The 19,204-nt window shown below is 41.7% G+C and overlaps 1 protein-coding gene across 1 annotated transcript; it reads left to right on the top strand.

Annotated features, from left to right (window-relative positions):
* Positions 1-3,667: 3,667 nt before the first annotated feature.
* LOC139921026 (protein-glutamine gamma-glutamyltransferase 2-like) lies at positions 3,668-17,100 on the top strand. The gene is made up of 14 exons (XM_071911168.2): positions 3,668-3,711; positions 5,476-5,670; positions 6,357-6,593; positions 7,293-7,411; positions 7,571-7,699; positions 8,191-8,368; positions 9,480-9,624; positions 10,128-10,231; positions 10,544-10,777; positions 10,985-11,044; positions 11,765-11,992; positions 12,432-12,592; positions 13,772-13,911; positions 16,056-17,100. Exons 1-14 carry the CDS (start codon positions 3,675-3,677, stop codon positions 16,210-16,212), a joined length of 2,124 nt encoding a protein of 707 aa, XP_071767269.2. The 5' UTR covers positions 3,668-3,674; the 3' UTR covers positions 16,213-17,100.
* Positions 17,101-19,204: the final 2,104 nt, after the last annotated feature.

A 19,204-nucleotide genomic window follows, 5' to 3' on the forward strand; every position in this document is an offset into this window, starting at 1 on the left:
ATATACAATACACCCTTCATTGCTTGTCTTCTGAAAGCACTCACTGGTGTTTTTGTATTGTAACGGGTGAATAAAAGCACAGCCACATCCTCGCTTTTACCACTCTAATCAGCGTGGAGCGGTGATAACTTCAGGAACGGTTATGTGGAAGTGATGAAAGGTTTTCAGAACGGGGGACGCCCTGTTTTCGTTCAGTATGTGCATTTAAAATCGGTGCAGAAAGTTAATGTTCATGCCTTAAATCAATGACTTCTACTAGGTGAATGTGTTCACCTAGGATCTCTTATCTTGGCCCCAAAGGATCAATTCCTCCTTGCATTCTCATGTTTTTGTACAGCGGTCACACCAGACTTCATACCTTCTCTTCAAGTCATATCTCGCCACATGCTTTGGTCGATTTTTTCACTTATAGATTCAAATAATCAGCAATAACCAAGAGGCTTTTACATGGTTTTTTCATCATGTATTCCGTCAGATGAAATACTGTCCTGCAACTTACAGTCTCTCGTCCGCTTTCAAGCAATTTTTAAATTAATGCATCATAATTTTTCCTTCTAAGTTAATGTAAGCTAACATGTTTTCGCATTCCCCAAGTAATGGGTTTTTATGTGTGTGTGTGTGTGTGTGTGTGTGTGTGTGAGAGGGAGAGAGAGACATTTTGTATTTTTGAACTTTGTATTTATTTAAAAGGGTGTTGATAGAAAAAAAAAAAGGTACAAATTTTTTCAGCCATTTTCTGGCAGGGAGGGAATTTTACACCATGTGAAAGTGGTCTGTTCCCATAATAGTCACAGATCCAAACAAATCATGCAACGATAAATGTGTCATGTAATGGTGTAAAGTTAACCACAAGTATTTCTTTTGTAAATGACCCTTTCCCATTATTTGTAGTGCATTTAATTTTGCCATGTTTTTGTTTTTGTCATTATGGAAAATGTATCTCTCTGTTCTATCATCTGCCATTATACATGTGCAATCTTTGGAATGGGTAATTCTGCCAATAAGATGAAATTATTACAGATATCTTTTGATTACATTTCTAATTTAGACTGACTTTTGAACTTACATCGATTTTTCCCAGCTGATTTGCTGAACCTCATCCATATTGCAGGCAGCATTGCTCATGTAAGGTTTCACATGTACTGTGGTCGAGGCTTAGGGTGCCTCTGGCTATCACTCTGTGTGAGAACTTGTAACTACAGGTTTTTTCCATCTTCTAGTCTGGAATTAAAAGCTTGCTTAATCCTTTATGCTCTGGCCAAGGGTCATGACCCTGTGGTTAATAGGAAAACTCAAAATTCAATGTAATTTTAAAAATACATGGCCTTCCATCTGAAGACATACAAGGCTTTAAACTGATAGCAGTGTTCTGAGGCACATCAGTGTCAGGCTTAGTTTATAACCCATATAACCCTGAAAATGTATCGAAAATAATATTTTCTTCCGTCTGTCTCGGCCTTTGGTTTGACTTTCACCGGCAGCTGAACTAATCGACGTTGCTTCGCTGAATGTGAGATGTCCATTTTATCTCATCACTATCATGAAACTTGCGTCACGACTGTTTTTTTTTTGTTTTCTGCAGGACAAATGCAGTGCCTTATTGAGGAGGAAAAAAAGTGTTGATTAATACTCAAATCAGGATTTTTGTTTGGTCATGGTGAGTGTGTGTGTGAAATGTTTCCGGGTGTGTTTTTTTTTTTTTTGTGTGGTTTTTGAAGTGTTTCGTTTGAAGAGGTTTGTTTAACTCAGAGCAATTACCTAGTTGATCTACAGTGTGTTTTGACAGACTCCAAAATCATGTTCACACCAGGGTTGGAATCAACCTTCAGTTAAAACGACTGCAAAAGATATGTATTCATGTTTTATACAAAGTTGTCTTTTTCAGTAGGGGCATACATTTGACACAAAACACTTGTCAATCTGTTGGCAAGTGATAGGAAATTAAATTATTGAACTGCATTCCCAATTCACTATAATGTAACAGAAGTGGAAGTGAATTGACACCGACCCTGACTCAAACGCTGTTCAAAGTGCTTTTAAGGGAAACTAGGGCTTATCCAGCAACTTAACAATCAATCACATAATCTTTAAGTACTTTCCTTTTCTCCACCATTATTACACACTTTATTTTTGTCGCTACATACTGGGTAAATGAGAAAAAGTTTGTACCCAGTATGCCCTTTTGTATCAAATTTCCTTTGACAGAAATAAAAAGTAACTATTTTGATTTGATCCATTAGTGGCACGCCTTCTGTTCTTCCTGTAATGCAAAGGTGATTATTCTTTACACTAGAAACTGATTATGAGTTTGCAACACCAAAATGACGAGGATTCCATTTTGCCACTCACATTAATTTGCCATAATTGATTAAAAGATGATTGTAATTCAGTAAGAGAGCCACAGCATTTGAATGCAAGTAGAGTGATTTATCAGTTAGACCAAGAAGTTATGAGATGGTCCTTATTGTAATAGTTAAATCTTCATTGTCATAAGTGTTAGCATCATCATTGGGACCTGGGGATTAAAATTGGCAGAAATAACTAGAAAAAATACATTTAAAGTCAATCACTAATTACCTGGGACTACTCTGTTAGATGACATAGAAATAAATACAGTCTCATATGTGCTGCTAGGGGGAGCCATAGTCTGTGAAATGGAATTTTAGTTACAGAGTCTTTGGCAGCTGTTTTCATCACTTCTAAATCTTATGGCGGTAACTTTATCAGCAGTGATGTAATGACCTCCAGCTGGTGATCATCGTAAACCAAACAACCACCCACATAAAACTAATCAATTATATTCTCAGAGAAACATGAAGATATGTCGCTTTTTTTCTCAAAAGTCCCTATCCTCATAATTGATATGAGTTTGATTCTTTTTAAAAATGTTCCATATTCAATTCATTTGTCTATAGACACAATTATTTTTTTTAATTTTACATGCATTTGCATACAGTAAAAAAGAAAGAGTAAGAAGAAAAAAAGGACCACATTTACACATTTAATTTTCGTTTTCATTACATCTAATGAATTAAAAATGTAAATAAAGAAAAAGACAAGCAGGAAAAAAAAAGGAGGAAGAAAGAAAAAAATCAACAATAATTGCCATTTGATGAAAACAAATGTTTGAATTCCTTTCAGGCATTCCATCATTATTTGTCATTCAATTAAAAAAGTACATTTGTGATGCAGGATTTTTCCCCCTACCTTTCCCTCCTTTCTTCCCTCTTGAGTAAAGTTATTTTTTTCCCAGATCCCACCTTTTGTTAAAGGCTTGTTTCTCCATTAAATATACCTTCTGTATTGTCTTCTTCTAGTTATTGATTATTATTCACTTTTCATGTTTAATTTGGGGGTCAAACTGGTGTTAAAATCGATTCTAACCAGCACTGAAACAAAAAAGGTGCAGAACCCTTGTGTTAACATACAGGCAGATTCCACCTGTCACCTGCTGCAGCTCCCCAGGCCGCTGTCAGCTCCACTGGCTTAATAATTGTTAAAGAAACGACTGGTGTTAGAGCTCGGCTTGCAGCTACGGCCCACAGTGTGCAGTACATCGTGAAAACATGTTGGGAGAGCAGCAGAGAGGAAGAGAAAGAAAGTGAGATCTCTATCGGTGGGGAGGTGGAGTCTCTCTCATTCCTTCGGCCACCTGCGGCACTCGCTGTCAGACCATGGACTGCATGCAACATACGAGACACAACATCGCCGGTGAGTCCACTGCTGTCTCTCACAGCAGAGAAAAGACATGGGAAAGGTGTGTAGCACCTGTCCTGCTCCGTAGACAATGAATGGGAGAATGATTGGATGGACCCACAGATTGTTTGAGCCTCTATTCTCTAGTATTGTCAGCTCTGCACACCTGTCCCATCTACCATCTTCCCCAATTCATTCTCTATCAGGGGAATAACACATGCATTCTTAAATTGAGTGTAATTCCCCTTTAGTTGAGTTTTAAACTGAGTACTTTAACTTTTCTATCTGGATACTTCTACTTTTACTTAAGGATTTCTGCGTTTCTTCTACAACTGATTCACAACATGAGTGTTTTTTCCTCACTGGAACATGCTAATAAATCTACACAGACAGGAGTTACGATTGTAAATAGCAAGTTTGCAAAGTATGTGGCCATAATTATGCAAGAATGTGAGGATGGTCTGGTGCAGGTATGTGACAGAGAGGTCCCACGATGATCTGTCATAGCAGGCAGCACAGGTGTTAAACATGCAATGTGGATATGAGACCTTTACTCCATATCCTATGTTTTAATGTGTGTAATATACATTATATGTTGTGTGTTGATGTGTCAGTGTTGTATCTCAGGAGAGGCAAAAGCCAGTTTTCTGCCTTTTGTGGACAATAGAGACCTATTCTATTCGATTCAATTCTATTCTATTCTGCCCAACACACACACACACTTGTTGTGTTGATAGATAGATAGATAGATAGATAGATACTTTTATTTGTCCCCGTGGGGAAATTGGTTTGCAGCAAAATCACAAGGCATTTCATCACAACATCACAAAGTCACCAGTAGACATCCTCGAACATACCCATATCACAATAGTCACAAATAAACATACAAAGTCATCAATAGACATACTCGTAGACATAATAGATATACTCGTACATATACCCATACACATACCAGGAGGAGGAGGGGGACGGGCCAGACCAGCTGGACATCTTTTGTGACCAGGAAGGAGTGGCCAAAGTGCATGGGGGATAAGGTGCTGGTGCATTACCTGTTTAAAAATGTAATGTCTTGTGGAACAAATTAAAACTTGGATCTATTTTTAGTGAATAGAGGGGGGCAATATCGTCGCCCAGATGGCAACAATTCAAATGAGGAGGCAAGGGGGTGCCTCTGGTCACCCACAATGTTGTTTACCTTCTTCAGCGTTCTATCTCTGTAGATACATTCCATACTTGGTAACGTAATCCCTAACAGTTTACTGGCCGTTGTTACAGTTTTTCTGACAGTCTTTTTCTGTGCCTCAGTAGCATTGCCAAACCAGCAGATGATGCAGAAGGTTAAAACACTTTCAATAAAAGCACAGTAAAACATTTGGAGCATTTTGTTGTGGACATTAAAAGATAGCAATTTCTTTAGAAAGTACATTCTTTGTTGTGTCTTAGTACTTATGAGGTCAGTCCACAGGTCCCATTTAAGCTTATGGTCGAGCACAATACCAAGGTACTTGTAATCTGTAACAGATTGTATTGGCTCCCCATTTATAAAAGTAGGGTTAGAGGATTGCAGCCTTCTAAAATCAAGTATCCTGGATATCCATTCTGTATTCCCCAACAGCAGCAGGCGATCCTACTATTCAGTCTGCACATGTACCTGATGTCAAAATAAAAGCCACCAGCATCCTGGGTTTGAATACAGAAAAGCCTACAGTATTTAGATTCAGGTGGGCGCAGGTCTGCATAACAAGACATCTGTTTTTTTTGTTGTTTTTTTTCTTCCAGGCACAGATAATGACCATTGCCGACTGAAGTATGTCAACCTCGAGGTCCACGAAAACCACGTTTCCCACGAGACACTGGGGCTCAGCGGCCGGCACCTGGTGGTGCGACGCGGGAAACCGTTCAAGCTCACCCTGCTGTTCCGCAGCCGGGCGTGGAACCCCCACTCTGAGGACTTGGTCTTGGAGGTTTGGCTAGGTACTGAAGCTAGGTGGCTGATAGATGATATTTTGTGCTGATACTCAATATCTTTAAATTTGATCATTTTCATGGCAAAAAAAAAACAGAATTCAGTGTTTCCCCCAGAATTGTATTCTTTTATTTTTTGCTTTATTGGACAGTAATATAGTAAAAAGACAGGAAAGACATGAGACAGAGAGATGACATGTGACAAAGGTCCAAGGCCACTAGCCAACTGAGCCACCAGGTCGTATTCCTGCAGGGCGGAAAAGCCAAACAAGCAAACAGAAGTGAATAAAAATAAGTGAATGGAATAGTAGAAAAGGACAGAACAGAGTTCAACAGAAAGGGAGCGAACAGAGTAGAACAGAACCACACAGGACAACACAGGACAACACAGTACAGGACAGGACAGGACAGGACAGGGCAGGACAACACAGGACAGGACAACACAGGACAGCACAGGACAGGACAGGACAGGTAATGAAGGTTGTAACTAACTAATGTAATTGAAGGTTGTCTGTTTGAAACCTTGAATCGGTCAGGAAAATGGAAGTGAATGCATGTTGCTTTCCTCTCCCTCCTTAACTAATAAAGTAAAGCAAGATACTTAACCCACAACGTTTTCAGTGGCCAACAGTTGCTCATCTTGTATACGTACAACAGGATTAAATAAACCTCCAGCGATTCCTCTCACCGTACAGGCGGTCTATCGGAGAGGATCCCGGTCCATTTCTTCGGAGAGATGTCTGACTCCCTGAGGTGGACGGCCCAGATCTACCCAGGAGACATGCACCGTCAGTCGGTCACCGTCCACCTCTGCTCCCCCGCTCTGTCCTCGGTGGCTCTCTACGACCTGCTGGTCCACATAGAGACCGCATGGGACAAACGGAGCTACGCAGTGGGCAGCTTCGTGCTGCTCTGCAACCCTTGGCTGAAGGGTACGTGTCCTAAGTCAGTCTCAAGTCTTGAGGCTCAAGTCTCAAGTCAAGTCTCAAGTCTAAATGTAGATTACAAAGTCAAGTCAGAACAAATCAAGAGTCCAGTATCAATTTAATATCTTAAAGAAAACTACATATTTAGGACTTTTCAATGCAATATGGTTTTGATATGATAGAAACTAGGTAAGAGCATCATGAGTTTGATTTCTATAATCAGTTTCAACTTCAATAAATTCAATCATTTCATACAAATTCAGAAAACAGAATTTAAATTCAGTCGTCTGCTGGAACAAATCTCATCACTTTCAATCTAAGTCATTTACACAAACACAAGATCTCAAGTCAAGACTTTAGAAACCTTTTCAAGTCATCAAAGTACAAGTCAAAGTCAAGTCCCAAGTCACCAGAACCCAAGTCAAGTCAAGTCTCAAGTCTTCTCTTCATGCATCAAGTCAAGTATCGAGCAATCAAAATTGACTTGAGTCTGACTTGAGTCTATAGTCTCATAAACAAAATGCCTTTTTACACTAAAGAAAATGTTATTATAAAAGTAATCCAACATGGAGTCACCTATGTTTTTTAAAGGATTTGTAATTTGATTACAGCGTTTCAACAGATTACAGTTACCAGAGTCTGATCATTAGATTGCTATCATCCTGTTGTAATCTGCTATTCCACAACCCTGCCAATGCCTTTCAGATGATGCAGTGTACATGCCCCTGGATGTCCAAATACAGGAGTATGTCAAGAGTGATTTGGGGTTGGTGTACATGGGCACACATCTGAACATCTGTAAACGGCCCTGGTCATTTGGTCAGGTGGGTCAGACTGCATGGATGACACCACTGTGAATGCATAATCATAGCAATATCAGCAGTAGATAAAGCATGATCGCTATGTGAAACTTGTGTGTGTGTGTGTGTATGTGTGTATGTGTGTGTGTGCGCGCGTGCGTGTGTGTGTGTGTGCGTGTGCAGTACGAGCCGGGCGTCCTAGAGGCCTGTCTGAAGCTGCTGCAGGTCAGCCCACAGCATCTCAGAGACAAGCAGAAAGACTACGTTCGCCGAGCAGACCCTGTCTACCTCAGCAGGGTGGTGTGCGCTATGGTGAGGGCAGAACACACACACACACACACACACACACACACAGACACACACACACACATACATGCACACAAATTTGTCGTTCCCTGTCTTTATGTCTCTTTTGTTCCTTTTGCTCTCCCTCACACAAAGAATAATACTAATACATTTAAGTAATACTACTACTAATAATCTTTCACAAAGTGACAAAGCAGTGACGATGTGATAAAAAAAAAATAGTCACAAAGTGCTGTACAAAGGAGCAAATACCGTAAATAAAACAAAGGAAACCAAGCAACAACATCAGTAAAGCAGAAAACATAAAAGCAAAGCAAGAAACTCAAGGGCAAGGACAATTCATAAAAGTTCATCACATTAAAAGTGCATTTTAAAAAGTGATAAATGGATATTGACAGAAAGAAAGAAAGAAAAGAAAGAAAGAAAGAAAGAAAGAAAGACAGACAGACAGACAGACAGAAAGAATGGTCGTAACGTCTCTCTCCTGTCTGTCCCAGGTGAACAGTAATGATGACCTGGGGCTGCTGGAGGGCAGGTGGGAGGGCAGCTACAGAGGCGGGGTCCGGCCCACAGAGTGGAGCGGCAGCGCGGACATCCTCCACCGCTGGCTGTCCTCCAGCTGCTGCCCGGTGCGCTACGGACAGTGCTGGGTGTTCGCCTCCGTCCTCTGCACAGGTAACGTTACGGTGACATGTCGAGACTTTGCTTTGTGGAAAGACATGTTGAAAGTAAACGCGGGAGGTCGGCATGTGAGTGAGAGTATATGGGTGACAAGATAATATTAATTTCTCCCAAATATTTGAAATATCATGGGTAACTACTGGGCCACTTTCACCGGAGCCAAAGAACTACAGCTAGGTTAGCAGTTAGCTAAACTGTTTAACCGCGGTTAGCCAACTGGCGAACTTGACGAAGAAATTCCCAGTCAAAGTAAAAATATGAAATAGAAACGACAATGACTTATTTTTCCATTCATGGTGGTTTTGTCACCCTGCCACCCAAAGACCCTCCCTAACCTGAAAGGTCACAGGTTTGATATCCGCGACCACCCATTTCCACCATTAGCCATGTCTGTCTTTCTTGGAACACTGGAACCTTACCAGATCACTTCGAGTCACCCTGGATAAGACATAACTAGTAACTGTAATGTTGTCTTTATAAATATACAGTGAAGTCTATAACATACTTAAACTTCTATAACATACTTAAAGAGGTTTTGTGTGACTGTGAACTGTCTTGGTAGTGTCTGTAGGATAAGATAAATAGTGTTTGTTTAGTTTTTGTTCTGAGAACTTGGAAAACATTTTTATATTTTTCACTATACTTTGGATCCTTTTAGTGTGACTCTATTATCTACTGGTTTAATCCCAGTTAACAGTGCCTCATGCCTGCAGAAAGCAACATTATCCATCTATATTAGCTCCAAAAGCTACCCAATTATGTTCTTAACATTTTACGCTGGTTTTCCAAAAAGCCTCAGTGCACTGAATTCACTATGAAATGACTTCTGTATTTATCTTAGACACAGTAAATCATATTTACTTAACTAGTTTTTGGCAATTTATGTTTTGCTATCTTTTGGCGCTTTTGTCTATATCCCAATTATATGAGCAAATTACTGGATCATTTATTCTCCTTCATTAAAAAATGATCATGGGTCCAGAAATAGGCATTGCTAATTCAGTTGTGTCATTTGTATTTTCACTATGCAGGCCTAACCTTGGCTGTAGTGCATGTTTCAGAAGCCTGGTCCTTCTAGTGTTAAAGACAAAATCTTTTTTCCCAGTGATGAGAGTGTTGGGGATCCCTTCCAGAGTGGTGACGGTTTTCAACGCAGCCCATGACACCAATGGGAACCTGAAAATTGAAGAGATTTACTCCACCAGAGGGGAGAAATGTGAGAAAGTCAGCCTGTCAAGGGACAGCATCTGGTTGGTCTCCTCGCTGAACCCCTGCTACATTCCTTGCTCACAAACCAGAAAGATAATGGTTAATCTTTTCCATAGCTATCGAGATGATTTCACAACTCATATTTGAATAGAATAGAATTTTACATTTTGTAGCCCCATATTGATTATTTGAAACTTTCAATAAAATACATTCTTGTCAAAGGTAACATTAACTTAGATTTAGATGGTTTGAACTATGGCATATAGAGATGAATAGACCTTTGTGTGTGTGTGTGTGTGTGTGCATATCTGTGTCTGCTTGCATGTGTTTGTGTATGTCCATGTGTGTTGCATTTGCATGGTAAGTGTGTGTGTGTGTGTCCTGTGAGTGTGTTTTTGTGCAAATTTGTGTTTTTGGTTACATGCAAGTGTGTTTTCATGTGTATCAATTCCTGTGTGCGTGCATGCATGTGCGTTCTGATACATTTGCTTAGTGTGTGTGTGTGTGTGTGTGTGTGTGTCTATGCCTGTGTGTCTTCTTTCAGGAACTTCCATGTGTGGGTGGAGTGCTGGATGAGGAGACCAGACCTGGGTCCGGGGTTTGACGGCTGGCAGGTAGTGGACCCGACTCCCCAGGAGAAGAGTGCAGGTGGGTACCAAGCCTGACCGGCCTCAAGATGCCGCTGTCATTCATTTGTATTTACATGCTACCTGACGCCTCGTACACAATTCACATATGCTTGTTCCATTGGCTCTGCCGGAAGTCATTGGCCGTCGGCTCCGTTGGGCTACGGATGACTCAGTATCTAGTATCTCAGTATTGAGAACGCAAGTTTTAAGGGATAGCAATTTGTAAACAGAGTCTCTCTCAGACTATTTAAGTTTGACCTCTCTCAATTGTAGCTTGCGAGCTAGTAGCCAAAACACTTGCCTATCACATAGTCTCTCTCTCTCTCTGCAGGGATATTCTGCTGCGGCCCTTGCCCGGTGGTCGCCATCCAGCGAGGCTGCCTGGGCGTCCCGTACGACACCTCGTTCGTCTACGCCTCCGTGGACGCCGACGTCGTCCGGCTGATCATGCGCGATGGCCTGGTGGTGGGGAGGACGGTGGACACCCAGTGGGTGGGACAGCTGATCTACACCAAGAGCATCGGCTCAGATAGACCAGAGAACCTGACGCAGGCTTATAAGAGGAGTAAGAGGGAGTCTTCTGTCCATAAAGCTTACCAGGGAAAGAGAGATTTACTGAGGTTTATGTAAAGATTCACAAAATAATCAATGTGGATAACGGCATAAATAGTCTAAAATGTAAAATGTTATGTAGAGGCAGTAAGAATCTGAATGCCTACTGTATAAGATATTTTCCAAATGTCTGATGTATTTTTTTCTTTTCTTTTTTCAGAAGGCCATGCAACAGCTGCAGTCAATGCACAACACAGAATGTGCAAAACTCAGTCTCTATGTAAGAGAGCATCTTTACCCTCTTTTCCCCATGCAAACATAAATATATACACACACACAGTTTAAAATGGAAGTTATTTTGCATTTTAATATGCAGAGAGAGAGAGGAAGGCAGAGGTAGAGAAAGAAAGACAGAGAGAGGAGAACTGGGGATGAAAGTTACTGTGCGGACATTCCGATGCAAGTAATTAATGGAGTTTTTTGTTATCTCAGTGGAAAAAATAAGCATTTTGCTTCTCTATTGAGCGTTTTGACATTTAATTTGTTTGAATTTAATTTGATGCCATTGTTTTTTTCATGACTAAATCACTCTCACTTCCATAACAGCAATGGCAGCTTCCTCACATCCTGACATTTCATTCAGCCCATTGAGAAGTGAAAGAGGTAAGCTTTCATATTCATTAATACAGGTGTGGCACTAAAAATGCTTTCAAATGCCACATTTTAGTACTGTATCTCCTCTTCTCATCCCCCTCTCTCTCTTTCTTTATCTCTCGCTCGCTCTCTCTCACCCTTGTTCTCTCCCTCTTCACCTGAAACAAATGCAATCTTTTCGTTATCTGTTTATCTGACATCTATTTGAAATACACATCTCTGATAGGAAGATATTTGTAGCAGTGTAAGAGGAAATCTCATCTTCAGTCTCATTTTTTGTGTGAACAGAGACGTTCATGTCTTTATTGCCATGATTTTTTAGAAGCTTTTTCAATTTTTGTCATAGCCCTTTCTTCTCCAGGAGGAGTGGCACCCAATTTGGAGGTGTCCCTACAGATAGAGAGGGTGCCGTCGGCGGGTGAGAACATCTGCGTGTGTGTGACCGTCACGAACCGGGCGAGCCACCGCAGGGTGCTGGTGGAACACCTCAACGCTCAGCTCAAACAGTACTGCAGCAGCCCACAGGAGTGCTTCTGGAAGACGCACAGAGAGCTGCACATACAGCCGGGTGAAGGTGAGGGGGGGGGGACGTCTCATCAGAAGTTGGTAACCCTAAATGCCTAAAGTGTAAATTATGTAATGATGTGATTTCTCATTCCTTCCCCACTCCACAGCAGTGGTGGCTCTAGACCATTTTAAATGAGGGGGCCAGGCTGAGGCCCATTGTTATTTTGGGGGGGGGACCAATGATTTTAAAGGGATAGTTCGGTTTTTGGGGGATTTAGTTATTTTTCCTACTTACTCAGAGTCAGACGAACTCATGGATGCCATATATATGTCTCTGCATGCAGTTTGAAGGTATGGGAATGGTTAGCTTAGCTCAATTGCAGGAAGTCTACAGGATCAAGTAGCAGCTCCTCCTTCAGAAACCCACGTCAGTCGATTGCAACTTCTATCTGACTCGGCTTGTTCTCACATCAATTCTTCCTCATCCTTTCTCTTCTCTGCTGCAGTTTTGACGCTCCACCACGCCATCCCTCCCTCTGAATACGAGTCCGTCCTGGCAGGCGAGGACATTGTGAACGTGGCAGTAGTGATAAAGGATGTGAGGACCAAGGAGAGAGTCCTGGCTACAGAGGAGTTCAACATCATCTCACCACAGATAACCATAGAGGTACAGCACATACTACAGCTTCCTGAGGGCTTAGCAGGCTAAACCACGATACCCTGCGCTCTTAAAGTCACGGGTTTGAATCTGGTCCATGACTTATGTGGCAATGTCTTCCTTTCTGTCTCTTCTCCATCTTTCTCGTCACTTTCATGAGCATCGGTATGGGCACTCTCCATACCTAGCCAAAGTGAGTCCAAATTCAATCTTGAAGTTTTTGTCATTGGAAAGGAGAGGCCAAAATTCACATCAGAGGAGCATGGAGCGTGGAGCACTTTCCTCTGAAACAGATCTAATAAAGCAGGAATGCCACACTAAGAGAAGTAAAACAGGTATATACTGTAACTCCTAACTGTAGGTCTTGTCAAAAGGGGAGATTTGGAGGGCTTTTTGAGCGCTTTTTGAACAGAAAATTATATCCACTTTTGGGTGGATGGTCAGGAAAACATAGCTACACTCCTTTGATCAAATGTTTCACCGTGTGTTGATCCGTACAGCCCAGCTGAACATCTGGATCATAATCACCTTGACTTGAGGTCAATATAATTGATTTGAACTGCATTAATAAGGAATTAACAATTTGGCATGGCATTTTCACTAGTGTCTCAGACCATTCAGCTTATAATGAAAGTGCATCCAATCCAAAATGGATTTCATATACCATTGTAATAGCTGCCAGAAGACATTTAATGAAGGTATAGCTCTGATCTGAACAGAAATCGAACGAATGTGACACTGGTTTGATGATCTTAATTGTAGTTTTGTAAAAATGGAGTCTGCACCCTTTATAAATGCTCCTATGGTGTACATATATCACCACCACTCACATGGTGGGCAGAGATTATACTTTTCCACTTAAGTCTTTATTTCTGATGAGCATCTATACTTTAGTGGGATGTACAATTTTTCTTTTATCCTCGTTGTACAATAAGTCTGAATGACTGCCTGCCTGTATGTCAGTTTGTCTATCTGTCTTTTTATATCTATCACTCAACATTGTGTATGCTAACATGTTAGCATGGAGCCTACTGTCACTCAACATAGTGTATGCTAAAGTGCTAGCATGGAGCACCAAAGCCAAAGATCTACTGGGGACACATGGATGATTTTGGTGTCTGTGTTCCCATCATCAATAGGACAATCTCTCAAAAACTCTGTTTTCCTTTAACTGTGGTTGTCCCACAGCTCCAAGGAGGGGACAGTGTCCAGATGAGGAAGGAGTACACAGTCCAGGTATCCTTCACCAACACCTTTGCCAAGGCTCTGAGTGGAGCTGTGCTGACTGTGGAAGGATCTGGCTTGTTAGAGGGCAAACACCAGACCAGGTATGTCTGCTACAGATCTGCTTATAGTGGCAGTATAAGAAATGTGCATTGATAAGAAACAAATTCCACATTGAGTAAGTATATTGTATTGCATTGTATTGTATTGTATTCTGTGATTTTAATATTCTATTTTAGTGTGTTATAGTCTAGTCTGTTCATAAAAAGCAGGTAGTGGTGGAGAAAAACACAGTACTGGTTACTAAAGTTGGTTTCTATGGGTTTTGGGAACTATTTGCACCACCTGTTACATCTGTTATTGCTTTGCTTTTTTTATTTACACACATAAAATCATAAACAAGATCACAAAGTATTGAATTGGATAACAGAAATGATATAGCAACAAAACTTAACAAGGAGAAAAACGATATCACACAGCAAAATGATAAGGAGAAATAAAATTAATAAAAATAGACCTAATACAGAATCAAAGAGAAAGTGAGAGTGTAGTCATACCAACTTGTTGAGACTGTGTTGATAATGTTATGTGGGTTTGGCTTAATCTGACACAGATCAGGATTTATCCTTTGATTGTCCTCTGATAAGGTCAAACAAGTCCAGATTGTGTCCAGTCCCACAGTGCCTTTGTGGCAGTGACATATAGATCTAATCAATTATCAGTTTGTTTGAATGTGATCTCAGCTCTCTGGCTCGCTGGATGATCGGCCTTCATCTCTTCTATGGAGAAGACAGTAGCATTAGGCTATTTGGATTGCTATAATTAACCTTTAGTAACTGATCCCATTAGCAAACATAGCTTATAGCATGTTGCATGCATACAAAGAGGGTTAGGGTTTATGTGTTGTCTTATGATAAGAAAATATTTAGCTATATATGTCATTGTACATCACTGTATTGCACCATGGAAACTAATAGGGGAAAAACCCACACGTTTGATTTCCAGTCGTGTGACATCACCATACTCATTTGCATAAAATAGCAGGTGAGGATTTATAGTTAAGGGTACATTTTCACAATAATACAACTTTTACTTTGTAGGAAATGACTTTTACCACAAGGTTTCATAGTGTCCAGGTGTAAAAGAGTGAATTGTCTCCTCTCTGAATGAATTTGGCTGAAGACCACAGTCAGGTATTAAAAACTTGAGAGACAACCGTGTCCCCCGGTCACATTCCAACACTGTCAGACACTGCTTTGCATTTGAGCAGTGAATGAAACGTGTTTTGTGGTCTAAGTATCTGAGGAATGTGGTCTGGGAATGTCGTCAGGCATGTTGATGTTTTTACAACTGCTGGAACAGAACATTGTTGCATCTCTACATGGTTTTGTGGTTCAGAGGGCAGAGCAAGGCACTAGCACAGCCAGGGTTAGGGGTTCAATTCCCATGTGGCTGCCCATGTTAAAAGAGTGTGCGCTCATGGTGCTGTAACCAGCTTTGGATGAACGCCTCCACCAAATGGCAGATGTTAATGTCATATTAACTATGGCTTCTGTCGTCTTGTAACTGTATCTCCTCTATCTTTTCCCCACTCTTTGTCTTGTCTCTCTCCATCTTTGTCTCTGTCTTTCTCTTGTTCCTATCTCCCTCTCACCTTCAGTCTTCACCTCTATTTTCTCCCTTTCAACAGTTAAGTCACACAGACAATGCTTAAATTCCTCACTACAACAGCATGCAGGGATTGCATGCATAAAGTGGAGGCACAACAAGAGCAGAGATGCTCTTTTCTTTTTTTTTTTAATCACTGACAAAGCAGAGAAGGCAATAACAGTCCATGCTTTATCTTTTAAAATGGACATAACGTCAATTTTTCTTACCTTTTTGCACTGGAGCGCATTATCATAGTGGAATTTTTCAGTACAGGCCTATGTGCGGGTTTCTTCATCACATACATACATACTTAGTAGCCCTCTCCTCAGGCATGGAGAAAGACTTCATCTTCTTCTCCTCTTTTCCGCTTCTTTTTCTCTTCCTCTTCAATTTGAGTCTACTGGACAAAATGTGCAGTCAATTCTTTGCAAACTTATTCTATGAATGTTTGACTTTGGCTTTGGAAGAGTTTGAATCTGTCTTTTCCTTATGGTTGGATGCCCCCCCCTGGTGATAACCTGTGTGTGTGTGTGTGTGTGTGTGTGTGTCTAGAGGGGTATTGCAAAATTATTTCACATTTCTCTTCTGTCCCTCGCAGGACGCTCTTGCTGCAGCCAGGCCACAGCATAGAGAAGAAGGTCTCCATCATGGCCGCCTCGCCTGGGACTAAACTACTGATGGCCAGTCTCTCGCACAGCAGCAGCCCCTCCGCCGTCACCAGGAGCTTCCACAGAGTCTCTGTCCTGACTGCATGATGCTGAATGGAGAGAAACTCAACCAGAGCCCTCCCACCCCAACTGCCCCGACTGAGGTTTTGAAGGTCGACAGATACCGATATTTTTAGATCGAAGCTGCCAATAACTGACCCTTTTTTGCTAATATCCAGCATCTTTATATTGGACAGTTTTCATACCCCAAAAGTTTTAAGGATTCAGTGCTTCAATCAGTATTTTATTCTTGTCAGAGTGGAAAAGCCTGAAACAGCATTAAGACCATCATGGGACACTAAAACTCTCTATTGAAACCCAGACTAATGAAATTCTTTTACGTGGGTTAATAGGTAGGGTGAGGCAGATTTTACAGACTATAGAGGAGCAAGTAAAAAAAAGAAGGTCGCTGGTGCAATGGGTAAAGTCATGATACAAAGTGGAAAAGATTTCCCACACACAGCGTTAGAAAAGGATTTAAAATGGAAATTTTATTTCATGCCGAACTGAGAAATATAAAAAAGTGTTGTGTGTGGGAACCCTTTGCAACTAGGTTTCACAGACTGCCGTCCCTTTAACTGTTCCTAACTGTTCCACTTTGTGGTGACATTGACCACAAAGTATCTTCTTGTCAGTCATCAGTCATTGCTCCACTTTGTCCCGTGACGTTTAGTGGATTTGGAAATGATATCACATGCAGGGACTTTGCCATTGCTTAGAGTTTCGTGAGTTGGCACCCCTGATCTTGGCTTACAAAAGTTAAAGAGAAGCTGGTTCACTGTAAATAAAAACTTAATACTGTAGCTCAGTAACACCACTAGGTGGCAGTATTGGAGTATCCTAAAAACACTCCCAGTCCACCTTGTCTTTGTCTTATTTCTGATGTTTTTTTTCTCTGCAAATCACACAGATGAACTGTTAAGCACCAAGAAAATAAAATGCAATACTGTTTTTCTACGTCAATGTGTCAGTAACTGTAACTCAGTTATTTTCTTTAGCTTTCATTCTGCCCTGCCACGGTCATTGGATTTTGCCACCCTAGGACACAAATCAGTTTAGTCTCAGACTAAATGAAAACATTTAGCTTTTCTTGTCATGTAGAGGTATTCTCATTTTTAGTCTGACCCATAGTTTAAGAAACTAGGCTACATACAGAGAGGACATTTTGACAGTCATAAAAAGACACACAAACACATGCTCTGTGCAGGATAAGTGAGAGAAATGCGTTTCCCCACCAGGAAAGGATTATGTGGAGGAGACACGACTAGAAACAGGAAGTAGTTTCAAATTGAAATAGTGTGGTGGAAAGTAACAGGGCGGAGGGGTGGAGATATTTACCTTCAACGACCTGGGTTCAAAACCAAATTCATGACAAGTTTTCTGCTTTCAGTCAAAGTTTAAAATCCTCACAATCCTCACCTTAACCAAAGTAGTTTTACTTGCCTTTAGCTCACCTTTTCATGTGACAAACAGGTGAAAATGTTGAGTCCAATTCCTGCTATTGTCACACAATCCTTTCATGGTGGAGGAACGTACTGTAATCTTCACATAATTTGCGTCCACAACACGTAATCTGTGTTTAAGAGTTCATGCTCATTTCACAAAATTTGATCTGTGTTGCATAAAAACAAACCAAAACTTTAACACACACACTTGCAAAAAGATCTGTTTTTTCATCATTGTGGCACAGATTCAGTCTATTTAATGCTGTCTAAACTGGATCCAACAAGCCCAGAAGCCATCTTGGCTTACTAACCACACTGACAGAAGCTGGTTTACTGTAAGAGACTGGACTTCTGGAGACATCAGACTTATAGATTGTAAAACGATACTGAGCAAGGTGTGAACTTACACTTTACTGCACTTTTTGCACTTTTCCCCATCAATATGACAGGCTCATCATCTCCACTCTGTGTTCAGGCCTTTAATTTCCGTGTTCCCTTCCGCAGACAGCTGGGAGAGGGCCGGAGGTGCTTCACGGGTAGATACCGTGTTCCCGCGCCAACGCAGCTTACGAAGGCGGGATGGTTTTAACCTAAAGGATACGGGGCCGACACGTGTGTGTGTGTGTGTGTGCAGCGAACAGCTTGCGTTCTCACCCTGGTGTCAGGGAGATTGAGGCGGAGGCGTTGGCAGACGGAGACGATAATCAGACTCCACGCTCGCTGATTTTCAGACAAATTAAACGTCAGGGGAAAGCAGGGAGCGGGACCGCTGGGCTGCTTTGAAAAGCCAAGGCTATCATAAATTATTAATGGCTCCCCGTCTCGCCCTCCCTCCCTCCTTCCTTCCCTCCCTCCTTCTCTCTCTTCATCCCTCCCTCGCTTCATCCCCTCTTCTCGTATTCCTCTTCGTCTCCATCGCTCTTCCTCGGTCGTCCTCTTTTTCCTCGCTCCTTGCTCCTCGGTCTCGGTCCTCCTCGGTTCTCCTTCCTTCCCCCTTTCTTCATCCATTCTTCCCTCCTTCCTCCTCAATCCCCATCACCTTTCCCTCCCCTCCTCTCTCCTTCATCTTCGGTCTCCAATGCTTTTTCTTCTTCCTCTGCCTCTTTTTCCTCTCTCCTTGCTCCTCTGTCTCTATCCCTTCTGCTCTCCTTTTCTCCCTCCTCACTTTCTTCCTCCCATCCTCCCTCCTTCCTCTTCGGTCCCCATCACTTTTCCTTCCCTCCCTCCCTCTCTTCATCCCTCCCTCCCTCTCTTCATCCCTTCTTCTCTCTTCATCCCTTCCTCTCTCTCTACATCCCTCCCCGCCTACTTCCTTCTTGGCCTTCATTGCTTCTCCTTCCCAGCTGTCGTTCCCCTCTTCATCCCTTCCACCCTCCTTACTCTCTCCCTCCCTTCATCCCTTCCTCCCTCCTTCCTTCTCACGCTTCATCACTTTTTCTTCTTCCCTCCCTCCTTCCTTACTCTCCTTCCTGCTCAGTCTCCATCGTTTTGTCTCCTCCTGTCTTCATCCTTCCCTTCCTCCTTGGTCCCCATCACTTTTCCTCCCTACTTTCATCTCCTCATCCGTTTCTCCCTCCTTCCTCTTCGGCCTCCAT

The sequence above is a fragment of the Centroberyx gerrardi genome, chromosome 14 (genome assembly GCF_048128805.1).
Source record: "Centroberyx gerrardi isolate f3 chromosome 14, fCenGer3.hap1.cur.20231027, whole genome shotgun sequence".
Classification (NCBI taxonomy): domain Eukaryota; kingdom Metazoa; phylum Chordata; class Actinopteri; order Beryciformes; family Berycidae; genus Centroberyx; species Centroberyx gerrardi.